This window comes from Thunnus thynnus, chromosome 11 (genome assembly GCF_963924715.1).
Source record: "Thunnus thynnus chromosome 11, fThuThy2.1, whole genome shotgun sequence".
NCBI lineage: Eukaryota > Metazoa > Chordata > Actinopteri > Scombriformes > Scombridae > Thunnus > Thunnus thynnus.
Genome location: NC_089527.1, coordinates 21,785,882 through 21,806,986, shown reverse-complemented (window position 1 = coordinate 21,806,986; position 21,105 = coordinate 21,785,882). Strand labels below are relative to the sequence as shown.

The window sequence follows — 21,105 nt, the reverse complement described above, 5'->3', positions numbered from 1 at the left end:
TGAATATTTTTGTGCCACCTATCAGGTGACAAAGGAGATACCTGTGTTCAGTGTGAAGGTTTTGGCCCCCCTGGATTACCTGGCCCACAGGGCACTAAAGGAGAGCGGGGTAAGTGAACGTAGTCGCATTCAAATGACAATAGTCAAAACCAATTGGGGCTGTGAGCTAAAGGTATTTTTTGCTGGAGACCTATCTGCTCTCAATATTTGAGCATTCAAATATTTCTTTGGCCTTTCTAAATACTTTTTGTTATTGTTGTCCAAACGTAACCATTACTGTTGTCTTATTCCACCATTTTTTTCCTGCATGTATTGACACCCGCTGTGGTGAGTATTAAAGGAGCTAATTATGTACAATTGTCCATTCCCCCTGGCAGGACCTCCTGGGAGAGTGGGTGGCAAAGGAGAAAAGGGTCAGCCTGGACTAGCTGGAAATCCTGGAAGACCTGTAAGTAGAATAATGTCTGAGATTATGACAACAAGATCTGAGATGAATTCCCCATTTTATTAAGGGAAATGGAGCAGGAGGAAAATAAGAGAATATGTCATTGACATTTTTTTCACCTGTATGAACCATCTTTCTTAACCTGTGCGCAGGGTATTGACGGAAGTCAAGGGTTGATGGGAGCCCCTGGTGCTGTTGGTGAGCCAGGGGACATTTTCGTAGCTCCTGGTCTGAAGGGGGACAAAGGACTGCCTGGTGTTCCTGGTTCACCCGGGCAGCCAGGGCTGGAAGGAAAGCCAGGGAGAGATGGCATCCCGGGTTTACCTGGCCTCAAAGGAGAACCTGTAAGTGTGTGTGTGTGTGTGTAGTTTGTATGCTTAGGCAGTCTATAGGGATATTACTATATTTATTAAGTCTTTTGAATTTATTATTAACATTTTAAAAACTAAGTAGACTGGACATTTTTCAGGCCAAAGCAGGCATCAAGGGTGAGCGTGGACCAAACGGGGACACTGGTTTTACTGGGACCCCGGGAGAGAGGGGTCCTCCTGGTCTGCCAGGCTTCGGTCAACCAGGAGAGCCTGGAGAGAAGGGGAGTCAGGGGAGACCAGGCATTCCTGGATCACCTGGAGTACCTGGTACGCCTGAGATCTACACAAATACACTATACACAAAGGGACTCATATATTCAAAGTGAAGTCATATCGAACTGTATCTCGACAGCACACACACAAATCGTATATTCATTAATTTAGAACATATACCTTACATCCATCAGGTGTAAAAGGTGAGCCAGGCATAAGTTTGAGCACTCCTGGACCTCAAGGTGCACCTGGACCACGAGGAGAAAGCGGCAGACCTGGACTTCAAGGTACGCAACACCTTCTTCAGCTGTCATAGTCTATACTCCACTCCAAAAAAAGAAAATCATTGACAATGAAACTTTGATCAATGGAATGTCATTGATTTGGGGTTGTAGAGTGCGATGATCATGTAATTATGTATATATGAAGATTATTGGAAAGTGGTCTTGTTTACCACACAGCATGTTGTTGGCTGTAGGTGACAGAGGCAATCCAGGAGATGCTGGGTTGCCAGGTTTCCCAGGACAGAAAGGTGAAACCGGCCCCCCTGGAATTGGATTGCCAGGCCCAACTGGTGCTAAAGGTAAATTATTCCATGTTGACCCCAGTCCCTCTGTCCATGTATATATCACAGACATTCAGCAGATACTTACAGATTATTAAAGAAACATGTAAATGAAGAGAACAAAACATAACTCAGGAAATGTTTCGTCCATGTTTCCAGGAATCAGTGGGATTCCAGGAGCTCCAGGATTACCAGGAGAGCCAGGAAGACCAGGACAGGATGGCTTTACTGGACAACCTGGTTCACCTGGACAGAAAGTATGTATTGTTCTACATGTATATATAACTTAATAATGATTAATTACATGTATACTACAGACATATGCTGGCACACACTGTGGAAGTGACTCAACAAGGGACTTTTGACCGTTGAACATTAGTGTTTTGTGCAACTTCCCAGAGTTGTTGTATGGATTATGCGTCTTTCTTTTTGTTGCATTTAAATATGGTTTTGGTGGGAATAGGTATAAAACCAAACAAATGCATTAGTCCTACAGTTACATACAAGTCCTACATACAATAAAATTCAAATCCAACAACCGCAACTACAATATCATTTATTATATAGCCATGATAAACTGGGGGATATGAATGTCATGTAAAATCACTAGCATCAGAGTTGACGTGTAAATCATTTCTAAACCTTATAGGGTGAACCAGGACGAGGGCTGCCAGGCCCAAAAGGTTTGCAGGGACTCCCAGGAATTACGGGCTTCCAGGGAGAGAAGGGTGGCATTGGACTACCTGGTATTCCTGGACAGGAAGGCCAGACTGGGCCACCAGGACCTCAGGGAATCAAAGGTACTGCAGGACATTTACAAAAACTCTGGTGTGAAGCCTGCTTCAGTTTAGTCCATGAGTTAAAAGACCTGCTTGTACCAAGCACAAAATTGATTTTCTTTGGTCTTAGGTGAAATGGGACCCCCAGGATCTCCCGGCGTGGTTGGATTACCAGGTGTTCCAGGAAAAGGCTCACCTGGCGCTCCTGGACCACAAGGAGTACCTGGAGAGCAAGGACCACATGGTGAGCACAACCTCAGCATTCTATTATAGAGGCCTTTTTTTTGCAGAACACACATGTCACAGCAGGAAAATCACAGGTGTAAATACTAACATTAATAATGGCAGAATACCATTAAGTGGCTTCAGTTTCAGGGTCTTGGTATTGTTGCTTACTGTCATACTGTCATGACTTACTGGGGCATCATTAATGTTATGAGTGACACCTGTGCTTTCCCTACTTTGACTGACAAGTCAAAATGTCTGCTGTTTAAGAAGATTGTGCATACTCTTAATTTCCTTCACTTGAATATCAAACACAATATATTTATATTTGTGTATGTTGTACAGGTAGGGAAGGTGTAAAGGGAGAAAAGGGCTACCCGGGTCCTCCTGGTCTGGACATGCCGGGGCCTCAGGGAGAGAAGGGAATCTCCGGGTTCCCAGGAACCCCAGGTTCTAAAGGACTGCCAGGGCCACCAGGCTTACCAGGCAGGGACGGACTGATTGGAAACCAAGGTGAGAGTGCAAAACCACAAAAACACAAGAAAAAACACTCAAACTGACAAGTTTACTTTTTATATCAGAAATACTGTTATTATTCATACATTTAATTAATAAAATTTACTTTGCCGTTTTGCTCATTTTTAAGCTATTATAAATGAAGCTTAACACTTCCTATACATGTTTCACATTAAAAGTTTTTCAGGTAAGGGCGGGGTTATGCCTTTGAGCTGCTGGAAGACTTTTAATGTGAAACATTTGTGCAGGAAGTGTTGCGTTTCATTGGTAGTAGCTTAATGCCAAACAAAAGAACTGAAAAATAGACATATTTGGAAGTGAATAAGAATAGTATCTCTGTTAAAAAGAGAAATTTGCAGCAGCAGAGTTGTGACTATGACATGATTTGTATAATAATTTAGTGGAAATGTACATTATCTTGAATTAATAACAATATATAAGCCTGTTTTTAAAAACAGGTTCATCCTCTCTGCAGTTGAGGTACTATTTGAGAAGTGACTGTATGTTGTTATGTCTTTGTTGTTATAGTCTTTCCAAAACGCATCACTCTGACCACTAAGTAACAGTCATCTATAAGGAACTCAACCTACAATTCAATTTGAAATAGGAAATAGGCAGCAATTTACTCCTCTAGCTTTTTAATCTCTTTTTCAATTACAGAAATTCACAATGTCTGTTTGTGTTTGTTTGCCAGGTCCTAAAGGTGATATGGGCGTCATGGGGACACCGGGAGTACCAGGATTTCCCGGACCTCCTGGTAATCCTGGATCTCCCGGTTTGAGAGGTGAGGAACACCAAATAGTTAAAACAATTTAAAGAGTTAGGGGTACTTTTCTTCAGCCTGTCTGTTACTGGTCTTACCTATTTATCAGCAGAAATTACAATTTCCCTTTCCCACCATCTCTCTCAGGTGACCCCGGTTTCCCTGGATCAAGAGGGACTGTTGGTGAGACTGGATCCAAAGGAGAAAGGGGAGACACAGGTCTTCAGGGACCTCCTGGCAACATGACTGAAGTTGACATGGAGCACATGAAGGGGGAGAAGGGAGACATCGGAGACACTGGTATGAAATAACAGGCTGGTCTTTGACTCATTGAAACGCTTGATTACCTTCATTAGATTAACTACAAACAGGCCAATTGATGATTCTGTATATTGACCTATAGTTTCAGACATATCTCAGTGCCCATATGTCTTCTCTTTTTTAATTCCATTTTCCCCTTAGGTGACCCTGGAATCACTGGAGAGAAGGGCTTCCGTGGAATGCCTGGAGACCCTGGAATGCCTGGCAAAGATGGAGAGCCTGGGTTACCTGGACAACCAGGTGACCTACCTGACCACCATTCTAAAATTTGTTAAATATTTGTATAGGATAGTTAAATCACAAAGACTTCATGTGGTAACCATTTCAGTTTACCCATTTAATGTAACTCCTATTTTGGTAATTCTCTGCACTTGCTTGGTACCCAATGAAAATGGAGGGAAAATAAAAATTATTTCTGTAATTGTTCTTTCTCATTGATGTTTCTCAGGTGAGAAAGGAGACCCTGGTTTTCCTGGAAGTCCTGGCAATATCGGACAACCTGGACAGAAGGGCAGTGTAGGAGAGATGGGAATACCGGGTGAGAACACACAAATAGCAAACACTCACTCAGAAGCAGAGAAAAATGTGTCATATATGTCCTGAAAATGTGAAACAGTATGGAAGCGTGTGCATTTGTGCAGGCATTTATTGTGTGTATTACAAACATGAAATTCTGTCTTTTAAACACAGAACTGTTAACAGCTGTTTTGTAACTATTTCAAGTAAGGGAATAACTAAAGTTGACATTTAATTTGTGTGAAACACTGTGTTCAATGGAAGTTCAATGCAACGCTGACAAATATCTGCGTTTTGTTTGTTTGTGTGTACTTGTGTGCCTGTTTGTGCAGGTCCGTCTGGTCCAAAGGGTACTAAAGGAGACATTGGTACACCGGGACATCCTGGCTTCAGAGGCACGGATGGACAAAAAGGTGAAACAGGATTACCTGGTGAGCCAGGTATCGGTCTCCCAGGACATCCAGGAGAAAAGGTAATACACTAGCTATAACAACAGTTATAATTTATAACACTAGTTTAGTGAACGTACTGCAGGGAGTGACCTCCATAAGTCATCTTCTGTGCATTAAAAATTTGTAGCTGGAGCGCTTGCAAGGCATGGATGGCCATGAAACTCCCAGTTAAATTATCAGTAAAAAAAATAAAACACTGTCTTGAAAAAAACGGGTTCTTTCATGAAAAAGGCAACAGTACAAGAGTTTGTACATGGTAACTTTGGGAAAGAAGTCAAATGTGATTTCCAAGAAGCTTGCAATAAGGGATTTAAAATTCAGCTGCCTAATGCTGTAGGTCTGTATCTTTAATAATTTGCATTGTTACAAATGTGAGTTGAAACCACAGATAGCCACAATTGCCTAATTTAAGAAAACATGGATAGACTGTGTGGAGAATGTTGGGATTTAAAGACTGTAAATTAGCGCCCTTGATACAAGGGAGATGGAAGCTGACTCAGGCTATGAAAGTCGCCACTCTATAGTTGGCTATTCAATGTTGTCAAATTTGTCGCTGAATAAAAGAAGTATCTGTAAGCATGAGTGATCATGCCTATAAACGTGTGACCAGCAGGTTATCAGAGACATACTGTCTTTGTCCTTCCCTCAACATATTCTGCCTTGTTCCTCACATTCATGCCTCTTTGTACTCAGCATCTCTCCATTCCTCTGCTCTCATAGGGTCAGACAGGCCAGCCTGGATTCCCAGGAACACCAGGAGACAAGGGTCAGAAGGGTCATGTAGGTATGCCCGGCAAGCCAGGACTGCAAGGAACTAAAGGAGACAAAGGAAGCATCGGCTATCCAGGTCAGATTTCTGTCTGTGTTGTCGCATTCATCCTATTTGTCCACAAGCTGAACACTAGGTATATATAGGTATTATAAGCGTTGTTATTCCATGTGCGTTCTTATTGTGGTGTGTCTGCATGTGTTTTGTACAGGTCAGCCAGGTTTGCCAGGTGAGAAGGGTACCCCTGGGCTGCCTGGGTCTGCAGGAGAAACTGGTCTTGATGGTCGGCCTGGTAAGTAACAGGCTTCTTAGATATGTTAGTCAGACCAGTGCCCACAATTAATTACTACATGGCAAACACTTCATTAATGCTGCATTAATTGCTCAAGTTTTGATACATCATTAATCAGCTATAATCCTGTGGGATCAAGGTTTGTTATAACAGTTTAGTCTGTAAAAAAATCCAAACTAATCAGTGAATTATAGGGGCAGTTTGGACAATTATGCACCTTGCCACCTCTCCCAAACTTTGGTAACTTTTTAAATTAGCTATTGTGAGTATAAAATAAAGCATCACTCTACAGCAGACTGGCAATTTCTTTTATACCAATTTTATTCAGAAACCCGTTTTTGTGGGAAAATCTCCAGATCAGTGACAGCTCAGTGAGTCATGTACTTATCCAAACAGATACAAAAAGGACTCATGTACTTATCATTCATCTGTTGTGCACCATACTTGAAATGACACCTGTCCCATGCAAATGCCTATTTAGTCTTGCTGGACAATGATGAAATAAGTTAAAGCTGTCCCTATAAACACAATAACAAATACTGTGTAAACCTCTTCTCTCCCAGGTGAAGCTGGCTTGCAGGGACCTCCTGGTTCTACTGGAGAGAAGGGAGAGCCTGGAGTGGATGGCATCCCTGGATCCTCAGGAGAGAGAGGAGACCCAGGTTAGTGCTAAAATTTACCTGTCTATCAACTGGACGTTACAGTATAATGAGCCTCTCAGCCTGATATTCCCTATCTTGAGAACTCTCCACCACAACAACCACATGCACTTTTTAATACTTTTATGTACGTCCACATATTATTTTTTCAAAAATAAGTACGGGAAGACACAAGCTCAGTGTCAATCAGGAGTTCAGGTAACAGTGTAACTTCTCCAAATATGGTGACAACTAATTAGTGCAGACACATGGCAGTATCTTGATTTAAGCAGCCCTAACATTTTCAGAACCCTCACTACCAATCTGGACATCACAAAAACTACCAAAAAGAAACACAAGCAATCAGATGGTAACCAATGGTAACAAAGCTGTGAGACAGCAGAGGATGATGCTTTTTAACCTTAGTGAGATGCACCTTCAAAAGATTGCCACAACTCATCATTAGCTGCAAAATTTGAAAAACAGATCACAGTTACTATTGCATATAACATTACTGTATGTCCTATATGTCCAAATAAACAATAAACATGTCAACAAGTTTGTCATTTCTTGCTATATGAAGCAGTTAATACAAAAAGAAGCCATTCAGAATATGCACATATCCTTGTTCAAACTGTGACTTGAGACCTTGTTTAATTTAAATGTAATTTTTTAATTAAATATTTTTAATTGAATATTTTCATATTGTAATTATAACTGGAAACAATTCCACACCTGAAACCATGTAAATGAATTATTTGAAAGGATTTGATTGACATTCATTAATCAGTGAACAAATTCAGAGGATGGAGTGACAAATTAAATATAATGGCATCAATTCAGTGTGAATGTCAGAGAGCATATCAGACATATTTTAAGATGATAATATTATTTTGTATTATTATTTTGCTGGTCCTATTCCTGTAGTAAACATTCTCATTCCACACCTGTAGAAATGTTTTAGGAATGTACCTCTTAATTGTCCTTCACTGCAGGTATACCTGGCCAAGGTTTCCCTGGGCCACCTGGAGTGCTTGGTGATAAAGGTGAGAGCCCCCTCCGTTGTTGATTTATATAATCCCTTAATCTCTGGTGACAAACAGAGTTTCATCATGTGGACTTGTCTTTCACTCTCCAGGTGACAAAGGTAGTACTGGCTTCCCTGGCACTCCTGGTCATCCAGGTATCCCTGGTATCAAAGGCGACAAGGGACTTCAAGGCCTACAGGGTCGCCAGGGTGAGCCAGGAGAGAGGGGGCCCCCAGGTTCCTCTCTACAGGGCCCTAAAGGAGAACGGGGAGAAACAGGACAACCTGGGGAAACAGGTATGCCACATACATGACATGCCAGCAATGCATTACATGTGCAAGGACTTGTTTCCATAGATGGAGCAGCTGTCACAAGTTTCTGAATAGAAATACTGTGTACATTTTATGCTGTAGTCAAAAAAATCTCTTCAACTTCTTCTTGTCTTTATCAAACAGGAGTCACAGGAGCACCTGGACCCTCTGGTGTGCCAGGCAGAGAGGGCCTAAAGGGAGACAAAGGAGATCCAGGTCACCCTGGTTTCCAGGGAGAGACAGGACATAAGGGTGACCCTGGAGTTCCTGGACTTCCTGTATGTCACAAAGCTGTTTTCTGTCATGTCATACAATAGTTAATGTGCATGAGAGATAGCTGATACATGTAAATGCTGTTCTTCCCACCACTGAAGAAGAACTTTTGTCTCACTGTAAACTGAGCAAGTTTTTAGAGAAACACTGATCTGTGTTTTTAGTTCAAGCTTGTTCAGCGATTTTATTTGTGTGTGTGTGTCTTCCAGGGACAATCTGGTCTTCCAGGTATTGATGGACAGAAGGGAGAGAGGGGACTGCAGGGTGTCCCTGGCTTCCCAGGTAAGTAAATACAGTGTGAAATAACGGTGTGTAATATACAGTGTGTCTGTGAGTGTGTGTGTGCATTCATGTGGGGTGTGTGGCTCAGGAGGTAGAGTGGGCTGGCCACTAATCAGAAGGTCGGCGGTTCGATCCCCTACTCCTCCTGTCCAAATGGTGGAATGTCCTGGGGCAAGATACTTGAACCCCAAATTGCTCCTGATGGCTGTGCCAGTGCCCTCCATGGTAGCTTGCTACCATTGGTGTGTGTGTGTGAATGGAGGAGTAAGCAGCAGAAACATTGTAAAGCGCTTTGGATAAAAGCAGCCATTTACCATGTATGAAAGACAGCATGTGTTTAAGCAATTGTGAGAAAAAATACTATGTTTTTTCAAAAGCAAAAAAGCTTATTGTGAACATTATATCTAGGTACAAAGGGTAATTTCGGGGACAGAGGAGTCAAAGGAGAACTTGGAGACAGAGGATTCCCGGGAGAAAAGGGTAAAACGGAGATCAATAATTTGCCATATTAGAATCATTACACACTATATATAATCATTATATCAATAAATAATGTATATAATTCAGTCAGTACTTTCTCTTGTCTGATAATCTTATCACTTGATTTCCACAAACTGCTAAAAATCTGGGTAATCTGGAAAATGATACTCTTTATTTCAGGTATTGACGGCCCCCCTGGTCCCCCTGGCCCCCACACCTTCATTAAAGGAGACATTGGGTTCCCAGGGATTCAAGGCTTACCGGGACCCCAGGGTCCATCTGGGCTCCCTGGACAGAAAGGACAACAAGGTGACGTTTTGCTTAAAAATGTATAATCAGTTTCCTCCTGCTCACATCCATTTTAATAACTGTTACATCATTTATTTCATTTATGTTTCTCAGGTGTGACAGGTATTACAGGACCAAAAGGTGAAGACGGCGTCCCTGGACATCACGGTCAACCTGGATCTAAAGGAGAGCCTGGCCTGCCTGGGCCTCAAGGTGAGAGGTTCTAAGGAACAGTGGATAAGACATGTCCCCAGTTGTTCTGTTGCTTTCATAAATGATTAATAACTCCATGCCTCTAGGACCCAGAGGACACCCTGGACCCCCGGGACCTGATGGTGTTCCAGGTCAAGTGGGTCCCCCTGGCCCCTCCTCAATGGAACACGGTTTCCTGGTAACCCGTCACAGTCAAACAGTGGAGGTTCCATATTGTCCTGAGGGGACCTCGCTCATATATGATGGCTACTCCCTGCTATACGTTCAAGGAAATGAACGCTCTCACGGACAGGATCTAGGTGAGAAAAACAATATTTGGAAGAAAGACTGAAAGAAAGAAAGAAAGAAAGAAGTGAGATTAAGAAAAAGAAGAGGGATGAAAGGAGAAGTTTGCAGGATGAATTACAAGTGTTATGGTTCTGTGTTTTAGGTACGGCAGGGAGCTGTCTGAGGAAGTTCAGCCCCATGCCCTTCCTGTTCTGTAACATCAACAACGTGTGCAACTTTGCCTCCCGTAATGATTACTCCTACTGGCTCACCTCCCCTGAGCCCATGCCCATGAGCATGGCACCAATCACTGGTGAAAGCATCAAACCCTTCATCAGCAGGTATGTCAGCATTTCTATACAATATATACTGTTCTGTTGCAGCTTATTTATGACACTCACATGCTGTACCCTTCTCATATGTATGTGCGTACAGGTGTGCTGTGTGTGAAGCCCCAGCCATGGTGATTGCAGTTCACAGTCAGACTATCATGATCCCACCATGCCCTCATGGCTGGGACTCTCTGTGGATTGGCTACTCCTTTGTCATGGTAAGACAAGCAGGGTCGGGTCTCAGTGCAAGTGAACAGAGTCTCCTCTGTAGAGAATAGATTTCAATCTTCATTACACCAGAGATGTTATCAGCCAAGCCTCATGTTGTGATGATTCACTAAAATATGGGGAGACTTTTCTTGCAGAATTTCTCAGATTTTATTTTCACAAACATTATCAAGGTTCAGTTTATTCATCCATAAAAACAGCTCACATCCTGAGCAGCCAACAAAAACAGAGAAATATGATAACAATACAACTACTACAATTTTTTGTGTTAATACACAGATAAAAAGATAACAGTTAACTTGAATATACCATGTGCTTTAAGCATTTGTTGAAAGATTTAATTAAATCATGCTGTAAATACAAATACATATTATAATATATTCCTCCTACCCTACCCCCTCCCCAAAACTGTAAACCATATAGGGACTCTAAATCACCTGTTAGAGGGCAGAAGTTGGTACTCTCCATTTAAAACAGAAGAGATACTGTTAGCAAGTCTAAGCATGCTCTTGTTGGAAGCTGCTTGAAAGATGTGTGTCTCAGGTTGGCCAATAATCTTCACACAAATCTGGATTTGATTATATAGTTTAGTGTTAAGTTTCACAGATAGGCTGCTCAGCCAGGCCGTGATCATAAAGCCAGACTGTGTATAAAGTAGCTCAAACTAGCTCCACCTCCAGCAGCTACAACAGTTAAATGTTGCTAAACATTGATGCTTCAGTATTATTAATTTAATGATGTCATATATGATAATATATCAGTCAGAGGGATGAAACCAGTACTTCTACTTTAATACTTCAAATACATTTTGCTGCTAATACTTCTACTTCTTACTTACTTCTTACTTTCCTGTGGGACTTTTCCTTGTAATGGACTATTTTTTTACATTGCTGTATTGGTACTTTTACTTAAGCAAAGGATCTGAATACTTCTTCCACCACTGCATAATATACAGATGTGTTTATCTACTCAGCATCTACAGGTTTTTATCTACAAACAAACCTATCTAAATATATAAATGAAGACGTGCATGCACCTATGAACCCATTGTAATCATACACATGTAAACAAACACATATACATACATCTATAGATTTATATTGTCTGCTAAAGAAAATCCACATAGCAACCCTTTTTGCACATGCACATTTTAGGCTTCATTTGGATATGTATGTGTGTGTGTTTGTGTAGCACACCAGTGCTGGTGCTGAGGGCTCAGGCCAGGCTCTGGCCTCACCTGGTTCCTGCTTGGAGGAGTTCCGCAGTGCTCCGTTCATCGAGTGTCATGGTCGTGGAACCTGCAACTACTACGCCAACTCTTACAGCTTCTGGCTCGCAACTATCGAAGACAGCGAGATGTTTACGTAAGACAGACATACTCACATTCAGACATTGTATTTCTTGATTTTCCTTATGTTTCTTGATTGTTTTTTCCCTCACCACATCTACATGATAATCTTGGCATTATAGAACCGACTTCTGATGTTTTTCTCTCTACGTATCTCCAGGAAACCTGTCCCAACAACACTAAAAGCGGGAAATCTCCGAACACACATAAGCCGCTGTCAGGTGTGCATGAAGAGGACATAAACCCCAACCTCTGAGTCCTACTTCCTGACCTGCGCCGACGTCCGTGACTTGGCTTTACTTCCTGTTTTCAGAGGATGGTGCTAATTCCCTGTATGTGTGAGAGGAGAGGGACTGAGGCGTGGGTTGCAGAACAAACCGGAGATCGAACTTTACAAACCACAATGCAGAGACCAAGCAGCCTTTTGCTCCATGCAGAACACTTTACTAACATGATCACAACATGTCTCTAAGGAATGGCACCCAGTTTACCACTGCACTGAGTACATGCCCCCTAAACTGGTAAACTAGTGTTCATTTTGAAAGGGTTGTTTGTGTAAGACAGGTGCTATTGAATCTTACTTATCTGCCTTATTCCATTTTTTTATTTCCCTTCCCTACCAGTGCCACATCATTCAAAGATATAGCTACATAGTAGTATTATAGATTTTCACCTTTTAACTTGTTTAGACATACTAATGTAAAGGATGGGACTTACCACTGCTTACACAAACTTAAAATCACTATAATGTCACCATCACCAAAATATAACAACCACACTGTTGTAAATATAATGCATTCCTCTCTAACCTAGTTCAACATACTCTCCTCAGGTTATTATTGAATTTACATTGTGTGTTATTAAGTCCATTTTTATTTATAAGAGTTATGAGAATATGTTGGACTTGAGTGTATCTGAGATTCCATAAATCCAGAAACAGTGTTTCAACTTCTGACAATCAGCGCCTTATTAACATGCAAAACAGCACTGAAACAACATTGGCAGGTGTGTGTGTGTGTGTGTGTGTTTGTGTGAGTGTACATATATGAATGGATTTGAGCTGTTAGGAAGTGGTGTGTGTGTGTTGTGATGTCTGCAAATATAATCCAAAACAAATGACAAATGCACAAAAAGAAATAGACCAAAAAAAAAAAATCACCTTTCTTATACCATTACTCTCAGTATTGTGTATAACGGCTGTGTGTTAAAGGATTTACTCTTGTCACGTTAAGTGAATCAAATGTTTCTAATCTTTGATCCCAAAGAAATGCACATGTGTATATACTTACATATAACATGTACTTGCTATTCTGCTCATGTACTTGATTGTTCCCCGTAGTGGATTACTTTTGTAAAGGTTCATCATGTCATGGTTGTGCATCCAAGTCAAACATAGACAGATGAGGAGGGCTATATTTATAAGTGTCTATGCAGGTTGAGATGCTTTAAGAGGTCTGGATATAGGCCTATGTTATGTTTATTCCTCAATATACAGTATTTAGAGAACTTCAGTTGTGTCAATATGAGAAACCCAAAACATAGTTTCTATGTCCTTTGCAGAGCAATTGAAAGATACAAAGTTTTCTGCTGTTAAAGTTATAGTAATTACTTGACACTGACCGTAACCTGTTTTTTCTTGTTAGTATGTTGTGCTTGGTTTTGATTAAGTGCTCCATGAAGTACATGAAGTATTAGCAGTATTCACACAAACTTGAGTACAGTGGGAATAATCTTGACTGATTAACAGAACAGACATTTCTTATTTCCCAGATCCAATACTGTGTAATTCCTGCAATAAAATTTTTTAGAATATTATTATTAATTTATCATAGGTGTTATTTTTCCATTTGTCTGTTTCTGTAAATGTGACATGAAGATTTCTATTACAGTACTCCATATGGGCCACAAGAGGGCAGCATCAGCACAATTTGAAAGTAAGTTGCTGATGATTCATGATGTCAGAGCTCACCAACTGGATGATTCACAAGTTCACAGAGGGCCTTTTGCTTTTACTTCCATTGGCTATTATTCCAGCAAAAGCTGACCTCAAATCTATCTCGAACCCTAATTTAAGTGCATCCTCTGCACCAACTTTTCCACAGCGCGATGCAGCCACTACCTCAGCACTTCTGCTGGGATGGTGGCCAACAAACCCGTTCACCCCATGAAAACACACACAGATCGATACGCTCCGCAGAGAACCAGATAACCCCTCCTTTTATCTCCACTCTCGTCTTTCATCTATTACCGGAATCCTATCCCTTGTTTCCTCTCGTCACCAGACGGACAAACAGAGAGGCCTTGACCCCCGGCTATCTTCATAAACAAGTCTAACAAGGCTTTGGCCTCTGACCGCTTGGTGAGTGCAAGGTCACTCAGGTGGGAGTCACAGTGGAGGGTCATACAACACTAAAGGCAAATGATCAAATGATGGGTACAACTGAACATGATGGCCTACTGACCACAATCAAGATCATTTGCTACATGGCTGAGATGTCTGCAGTTGGGGCAAAGGCTACATTTTCAGACATGTACCGTACTTTAAAAGGCCCAATCTGTATTTTAAGTACATTACAGGTATGTTTATACATATATAGATAATCAAATAATATGACTAAAAGATTAAGTTTAAAAGTGATGATAATTGTAAATGTAAGCCCATAATACGGCTGCTTTTACAAACATTACTGATGCAAAACTTTACATCAGAAAATAATAATTGAGATTTAGAGTTAGTTTGCTTACATGTGTCAATCAATTGGATAGTAACACTACAATAGGTTATGTCTTATAACAAAGTAGTTGTTTATGAGTTTCTGAGATGAGTACTTGTTTTCTTGTCAATTTTCTAATACTTAGGAGGGAAATGCTTCAATCAAACAGAATATATAAGGCAATAAGTTAATGGAATATACAGAGGAGTTACTTGGAAATAAGTATGAAAGTTAAACTATAAATTTATATCTATAACTTCATATTAATACAATCCATTTGTATGATGTAATACATTTAAAGACAATTACTGCTGTACTACTGATGTATTCAACCATGCAATGGTGGAAAAGTAGGTCACATTTCATTCTTACACTAAAAATTAAAATAAGTGCCATTCAAACTGTAGTATATAACAAAGTAATAAAATTATCAGCAACACTATTCTTATTTAAATAATCTTATCATGGTGATCATTGTTGTCAGTAGTATCTGTAGACAACACAAACTGATCATCACTCAAAAGTTGACTGACATCTTATTGAAAGTGACCAAACCCTCCCGGTGAAGTTTGTCATGTTCATTGTTTGCATTGCCATGACATCTGAGGACAGGATGAACATTAAATAAGTGACATCACAACACCACATATACACAACAACCTGTAGCTGTATCATTTATATGAGAGAAACAGGCTTGTGACCAGGAGGTTGCTCTTTAGGAGGAGACACTCTCTTCACTCAATAAACACCCTGCTGTGGCTATACCATCCAAAATAAAAGTTAAAAATTGTGAGATTGTTTTTTGCTGCTTCTCTCAAGCAGTCATAACTGTACTGGAAAGAGTTTGAAAAGCAAACATCATTTTAAGAAAAAGTCACGGAAAATATATGATTTTAAATCCTAGGTGTAACTCTGTGCATGTGGATACCATTTTCACACAAGACAAGTTGATTAAAAAATGAATAAAACACTGGAATTCACATGCAAACGCACAACATCACTGCCATGTGGTTAGGGTCAGCACTCAGCCTTGCTCAGGGGCTTTAGAGTTCAAAACTTTAACCTCTTTAAACGTTTTAATCCTCTTGGTTGTTTGCTAACACTGCTAAGTTGAGACCCGACTTAAGAGTTACGATTACCCTCACAGCGCAAGGTTTTATGCTGGTAAAACATTATTGCAATAATGTGTCCATGACGTTGCTTATGAGGAGATCAAGCTGACTGACTGACAGAAAATTGATTTTAAAATGAATATATACTATTACCGTACACCGATTTATGTCAAACTGATAATGTAACTTAATCTGTCATGTTTTTCAGAATGTGTTTACAATACAGTGCAGGAATGCATCAGGAGGTTAATATGACCCAGACCTTTCTCGTAAGTGGATCAAGCACAGAGGCCACAACCTCCACCACACCCCCTTGACCTGAGCCCTGCCAAATGAAGATTAGCTTGTAACATAGCCAGCAATACAAAACGTAACAGAGGACATACAGAACAAACAATCACAAATATATGCAGACACAGCCGTAAAGGAGGGAGATTTAGCGTAACAGTGCTTTTCGGGTCGGTCCGGAAACAGTTACAATAGGAAGGTACCAGTGGCTGTTCATTTCCTAAAAAGAAGGGAAGAGAATTGATTTTAATTTTCGTTTTAACAATAAAATGAATGATCTCCAGATGATTTTAAACATCTTGATATCAGCAGCTAGATCCATGCAGCATTTCTAGTCTGAGGGAAACTGATCAAATTGCTTCATTCTCCCTCCTAATTAAGCTAGCAAGATTCTGTGAGGATCTATGCAACAGTGGATCATAATTCCCAATTATTGTTATTTCTCTACAATGAGCATTTAAAAGCTTCATAAAGAAATATTTCTGATCTCAATGTGACTGTCGTCTCTGCAGAACTTCACCTGCAAACACTTAAGCTTGTTAGTGGAAAGAGCTGAGTAGCTCTCAGCCAATCACATCAGTTGTTGGTAAGATGACAGTTGCCACTGAAAGATATGTTGGTAGTCAATTTTGATTTTAATTGAGTTTAATTTGGGTATTTTTTATGTGTACTTTTTACTGCAGGTGCTGTAAATGACTTTAGATTGCCTGGACCCCAACAACAATCTTATGAAAAGCAGGCACTGGACTTTTCAAAATCATGTTTCAAAATCTTGGTTATATTTGGACTTTGTTAAAGGTCCTGCACACCCACAGCTGTTTACTTTTAACCTCACTGATTGCAACTCTAGGTGGGCAGATATATGCTGGGAATTATGTGATGTTGCGAAAAATCTACTACCAATAAGAATGATAATGGTGCGAGTTGTTCTGTGATAACAGGTGCAACAAACTCGTAACACGCACACGAAATAGCATGGTTAACAGAAACTGCAGGAGCTAGCGTGACTAGCCGGCTAACAAGATCACTCTGCAAGTTGTAAATTATACAGCTTCTTATCAGACACTGTATCGTCATTAACATCATTGTCCTGACTATCCCTTTTGTTGTTTGTTGTGTCATCATGTAGTTATAAACAAGAATATGAATAATTAATATTTTGAATTAGAGGTCAGTCTCGCTCCGTCTCTCAAACTGGCTGAATGTTGGAGAGCCTCACAGGTTTGTCAATGTCAATCGGACGAGACTCAATTCATGAATGGAGGCATATTTAAAATATATTAGTTTATATATTAAATCAAGGGATATTTTAAACATTTTAGTAAGTTCTCAAACAAGTTGACAATATGCATCTTGAAAAATGTTTCTATTTGTCAGGGTGTATACATGTACTGTTGATGGGCCCTGATGAGCCAAATATCTGTTCCCTAAACATAAGATACAGTAGAGGAGAGCATTAAGGCTCTCAAGTTGTCCTGCAAGCTTTGCTGCGGACTTAAACAAGAGGCAAACATGTATGTTAGAGAGTGAAGAGTTAATCAACTGCAAGAAGTGAAAATCTTGCAGTAATTTGCAGTTTGTCACTTGAACATGCACGTTTTCAACTGTAAAACTTACATAGATAACCTTAGCAAAACAGCAGATGTATTATAATAAACCTAGATTTGTATGTAAGTATAGCCTAGAATGTTTCTGTAATTAAACAGCAAAAATGAAGAGGTAATACCAGGACTTGTTAAAACAGATAGACCTTTATTATAACAAATTCATGCAGCTGCCAACCAGGTAGCCTACACACAGGACAACTAGAACAAGTCTAAGTCCTATCTTACTTCTCAGATGCCGCCCTTGAAAGCCGATAACGACTGTGTGGGCATCAAGCCAATATGTATCAGACCACAGCTGACTCCCAAGGCCACTACATCCCCTTAGGGCACTGCACTCAGGAAAATGCATTGCAGATACTCATCCAACTTCACCGCAACATAACCAGTATTTTAAGGGCGTATACAGGCAGCATATAAAGAATAAACAGTCCCTTAAACCAGTGACTCTCAAAGTGGGAAACCCCAGGGGTTGATGAGGGGGTTCCAGGGGGTCTATAATTTATTTTCACTGTAATTCCATCCATAAGTAACGCAATGACAGAATATATGACTATTTTGTTCATGGGTTTCATACACTTTCTGTAATAAAACATTTAAAAGCAAAAATCTTATCAGATGGGGGTCCTTGATGTGAAAAAGTTTGAGAACCACTGCCTTAAACAATCCCACTCCCCAGAAACACTGTGGCTAAACTTACTATATTAAATTTGACAAAACAAACGAGGCACAATAATTAACACTAACACAAACAAAACAATAAAAATAGTCATTTAGAATACTTAACACTCCCAAGGTTCCAGACCCTCCCCCGGGGTGGTCTGGCCCTTGTCAGAAGTGGGGGAAATGTGTCAGTCCAGCACTGGAAGGCCTCCATGTGCACCAGGAGAGCCTCTTACCATGTTGAGAAGCGGCTGTTGCACTCCTAATAACCCCGCCTTAACTAATCTAGCCTTAGCCCCACTCAGGAACCTCGCCCTACTACAGCCCAGCTACCTATCTTCACCGTTAGCAGCCCTGACCGGCATGTTAACGGCACCCACCCCCAGCAATGAGTGCACTGTTAGACTTGGCTGTCAGCACCGAGCAACGCTCCCCATGAGTCCACATGAGTGCCTGCGCTCAACTCTTTCCCTTTCAACACTTCCTAACCTGCCCCCACAGTCCTCATCAGGCACAGGCACAGCCACTTATTCTAATTAGCATCTGCAGCAGCTCCCCTCCCTGACCACAGTCACTACGTTACAATATTAAACATCTAAACTATACAGTACCGGTCAAAAGTTTGGACACATCCTCCCATTCACTTCAATGAGAAAGTGTGACCAAACTTACAGCGTATATAACGGTGTAAACATGCCCTGTTTCCTCAGATACTGACTAGCTTAGATTTGTTTTTGTTGTGACCTTGCATTATAGGCTCACAGATGACACATTGTGACAAATTCAAGGTATTAAGCAAATGGTTATAAAAGATACTTCTATAATGATAATAATAATAATAATAATAATAATAATAATAATAATAATAATAATAATAATAATAATAATAATAATAATAATAATGGGGCCTTTATTGGTGCCTGAGCACTCATGATTCTCTGACACCTTCATCAATGGATTGCATCTTATTGTCTGGTACCACAACTTACAAAAATTAAGTCTGTTTTCTGTTAGCCTTGAAAACAATGCTCCACTTGTTTTTAAAAATGCATTTAAAGTCTCAGCATGTGAAGACACACTGCTGCTTTTACATCCCGTTCGACATGATGTAAGTTTATCACACCACTAATTATTTGATATTTGACTTTGATATATTGCTGATTATCATGTTTAGTATAACAGTTTCCTCTTTTTGTTATTTTGCTTTGTTACTTGAGCTTGGAGGGAGAATCCAACTGAAAAATGTCACCTCTTATCTTTGCTACTTATTTGTTGTTGCCGTCCTTCTCCACCATTTCAAAAATTGTACTTTTCAAATTGAAATATATACATTTGCTTTTTTGAAACAAACATTATTTTTCTTGTTCTGTAAAGTGTGTCAATGATCTAAAAGAGGAACAGAAGAATACGATAAAAATAAAGAGTAGTATACTCCCAACTGCATATTGTTTTGATTGTGCAGCACATTCACACATCCACAAAACACAAGAAATATTTACATCACTTGAATTTAGATCATACACATCAGTCACCAGTGACTAAATAGCATTTCTTTTTTCAAATAGATAACTACTGCTACTGTGTTTATGCCCCTTTCTTAATACACTATCCAGCTCAGGATGTCACATCAAGTGCCAAAAAGTTACATGTAGACCATGCAGTGTATTACACACAAAAAAAATAGCATAACATTAGGAACATGCTGCTCTCGTTGGTGAAGATTATAATTGTAGTAGCTTGAGCAGTTCCCAGAACACGTCCTCTCTGAACTTGAAATTGAAAATCACGGCCTTGGTTTCAGAGTTCACTGTCCTGTGTTTTATGTCTCTCTTTGGACGATGCCAGATCAAACTAGAAGCTGTGTGATGTCATTCTCTTTGAAAAGGCCGGTACTGACAGATGTACCGGATCACACAGTGTTGTGAGATCAGCAGAGTTGTGCTGCACAGCATTTGTTTCTCAGCATGATTAGTGGAATGTGGCGGCTACAGGTCACTCTGGGTTGGCATGGATCCTGTATGTTGGTGGGTCAGGTGTCTACATAGGCTGGTGTTTGCATACAAGGGACCTAAGAGGGGGGGGGGCTTTGTTCTTGTGTGTGTGTTAGAGGTCTATCTATGTATGGCTATCTATCACAGGGCTAATGTTAAAAAGCGTAATGTTTGTCATTTTAAGTTACAATAATAAAATGCAACTATTTTTGAAAGACTAGAGAATTTGAGAATATGACTATCATGATTTTGCTTCAATTTCCTATGCGAGAAGATGACATAATTCCATCTGTGGAGCTTGGCTCTCATGTGAGGTCTGATCACGATCTCAGCATGATCGGAAATCTGATGTGCTCAGATGAAGCCAAACATGGTGCTTCCTCCTCCTCCTCCGCCACCTCTTCTTCCTCCGCTGAAATTTCAACTCAATGCACAGTGTCCACTCAGGAATATTGAAATAGCGTGGCAGTGTGGCAGTGTATGAATGAGAGGAGAGCAGAACGCCTCCACAGCAGAGCGGAGGAGTAAAAAGGAAGAGTGGACGTCACAGTAACAGAGAGTGCGTGGGCATGAGAGGAAGAGTAGGAGTGAGTTTGTGGGAGGCATTCCAGTATAACTCTCAATCTGTCTTTTCTGTTTATTTGTCTCAATTCTATCACTCTTTTTCTTTTGAACAACTCTTCATACTTCTCTCACTTCCTTCCGTTTGATTTATAGGTAAATCACATGTTTTTGTCCCCTGTACTGTATGGTCCTGTACTCCAGCACTGTTATTTATACATTAAATGGCACTTTGCAATTAACACCCCACCAATCAA

At 40.3% G+C, this 21,105-nt stretch overlaps 1 protein-coding gene across 1 annotated transcript in view; it reads left to right on the top strand.

Annotated features, from left to right (window-relative positions):
* Positions 1-13,730, top strand: part of col4a1 (collagen, type IV, alpha 1) — a 45,932-nt gene extending 32,202 nt beyond the window's left edge. Inside the window, exons 23-52 of the mRNA XM_067603786.1 lie at positions 26-109; positions 378-448; positions 598-789; positions 915-1,083; positions 1,224-1,316; positions 1,508-1,612; positions 1,754-1,851; positions 2,244-2,394; positions 2,504-2,617; positions 2,944-3,111; positions 3,809-3,898; positions 4,025-4,177; positions 4,340-4,438; positions 4,647-4,736; positions 5,047-5,186; positions 5,887-6,013; positions 6,147-6,227; positions 6,791-6,889; positions 7,861-7,911; positions 8,004-8,189; positions 8,349-8,482; positions 8,687-8,759; positions 9,168-9,239; positions 9,420-9,548; positions 9,642-9,740; positions 9,827-10,039; positions 10,171-10,348; positions 10,443-10,557; positions 11,759-11,931; positions 12,076-13,730. Coding sequence (XP_067459887.1) covers positions 26-109; positions 378-448; positions 598-789; positions 915-1,083; positions 1,224-1,316; positions 1,508-1,612; positions 1,754-1,851; positions 2,244-2,394; positions 2,504-2,617; positions 2,944-3,111; positions 3,809-3,898; positions 4,025-4,177; positions 4,340-4,438; positions 4,647-4,736; positions 5,047-5,186; positions 5,887-6,013; positions 6,147-6,227; positions 6,791-6,889; positions 7,861-7,911; positions 8,004-8,189; positions 8,349-8,482; positions 8,687-8,759; positions 9,168-9,239; positions 9,420-9,548; positions 9,642-9,740; positions 9,827-10,039; positions 10,171-10,348; positions 10,443-10,557; positions 11,759-11,931; positions 12,076-12,157 — 3,629 coding nt within the window. The 3' untranslated portion in view covers positions 12,158-13,730. The remainder of the gene's footprint in view (positions 1-25; positions 110-377; positions 449-597; positions 790-914; positions 1,084-1,223; positions 1,317-1,507; positions 1,613-1,753; positions 1,852-2,243; positions 2,395-2,503; positions 2,618-2,943; positions 3,112-3,808; positions 3,899-4,024; positions 4,178-4,339; positions 4,439-4,646; positions 4,737-5,046; positions 5,187-5,886; positions 6,014-6,146; positions 6,228-6,790; positions 6,890-7,860; positions 7,912-8,003; positions 8,190-8,348; positions 8,483-8,686; positions 8,760-9,167; positions 9,240-9,419; positions 9,549-9,641; positions 9,741-9,826; positions 10,040-10,170; positions 10,349-10,442; positions 10,558-11,758; positions 11,932-12,075) is intronic.
* Positions 13,731-21,105: the final 7,375 nt, after the last annotated feature.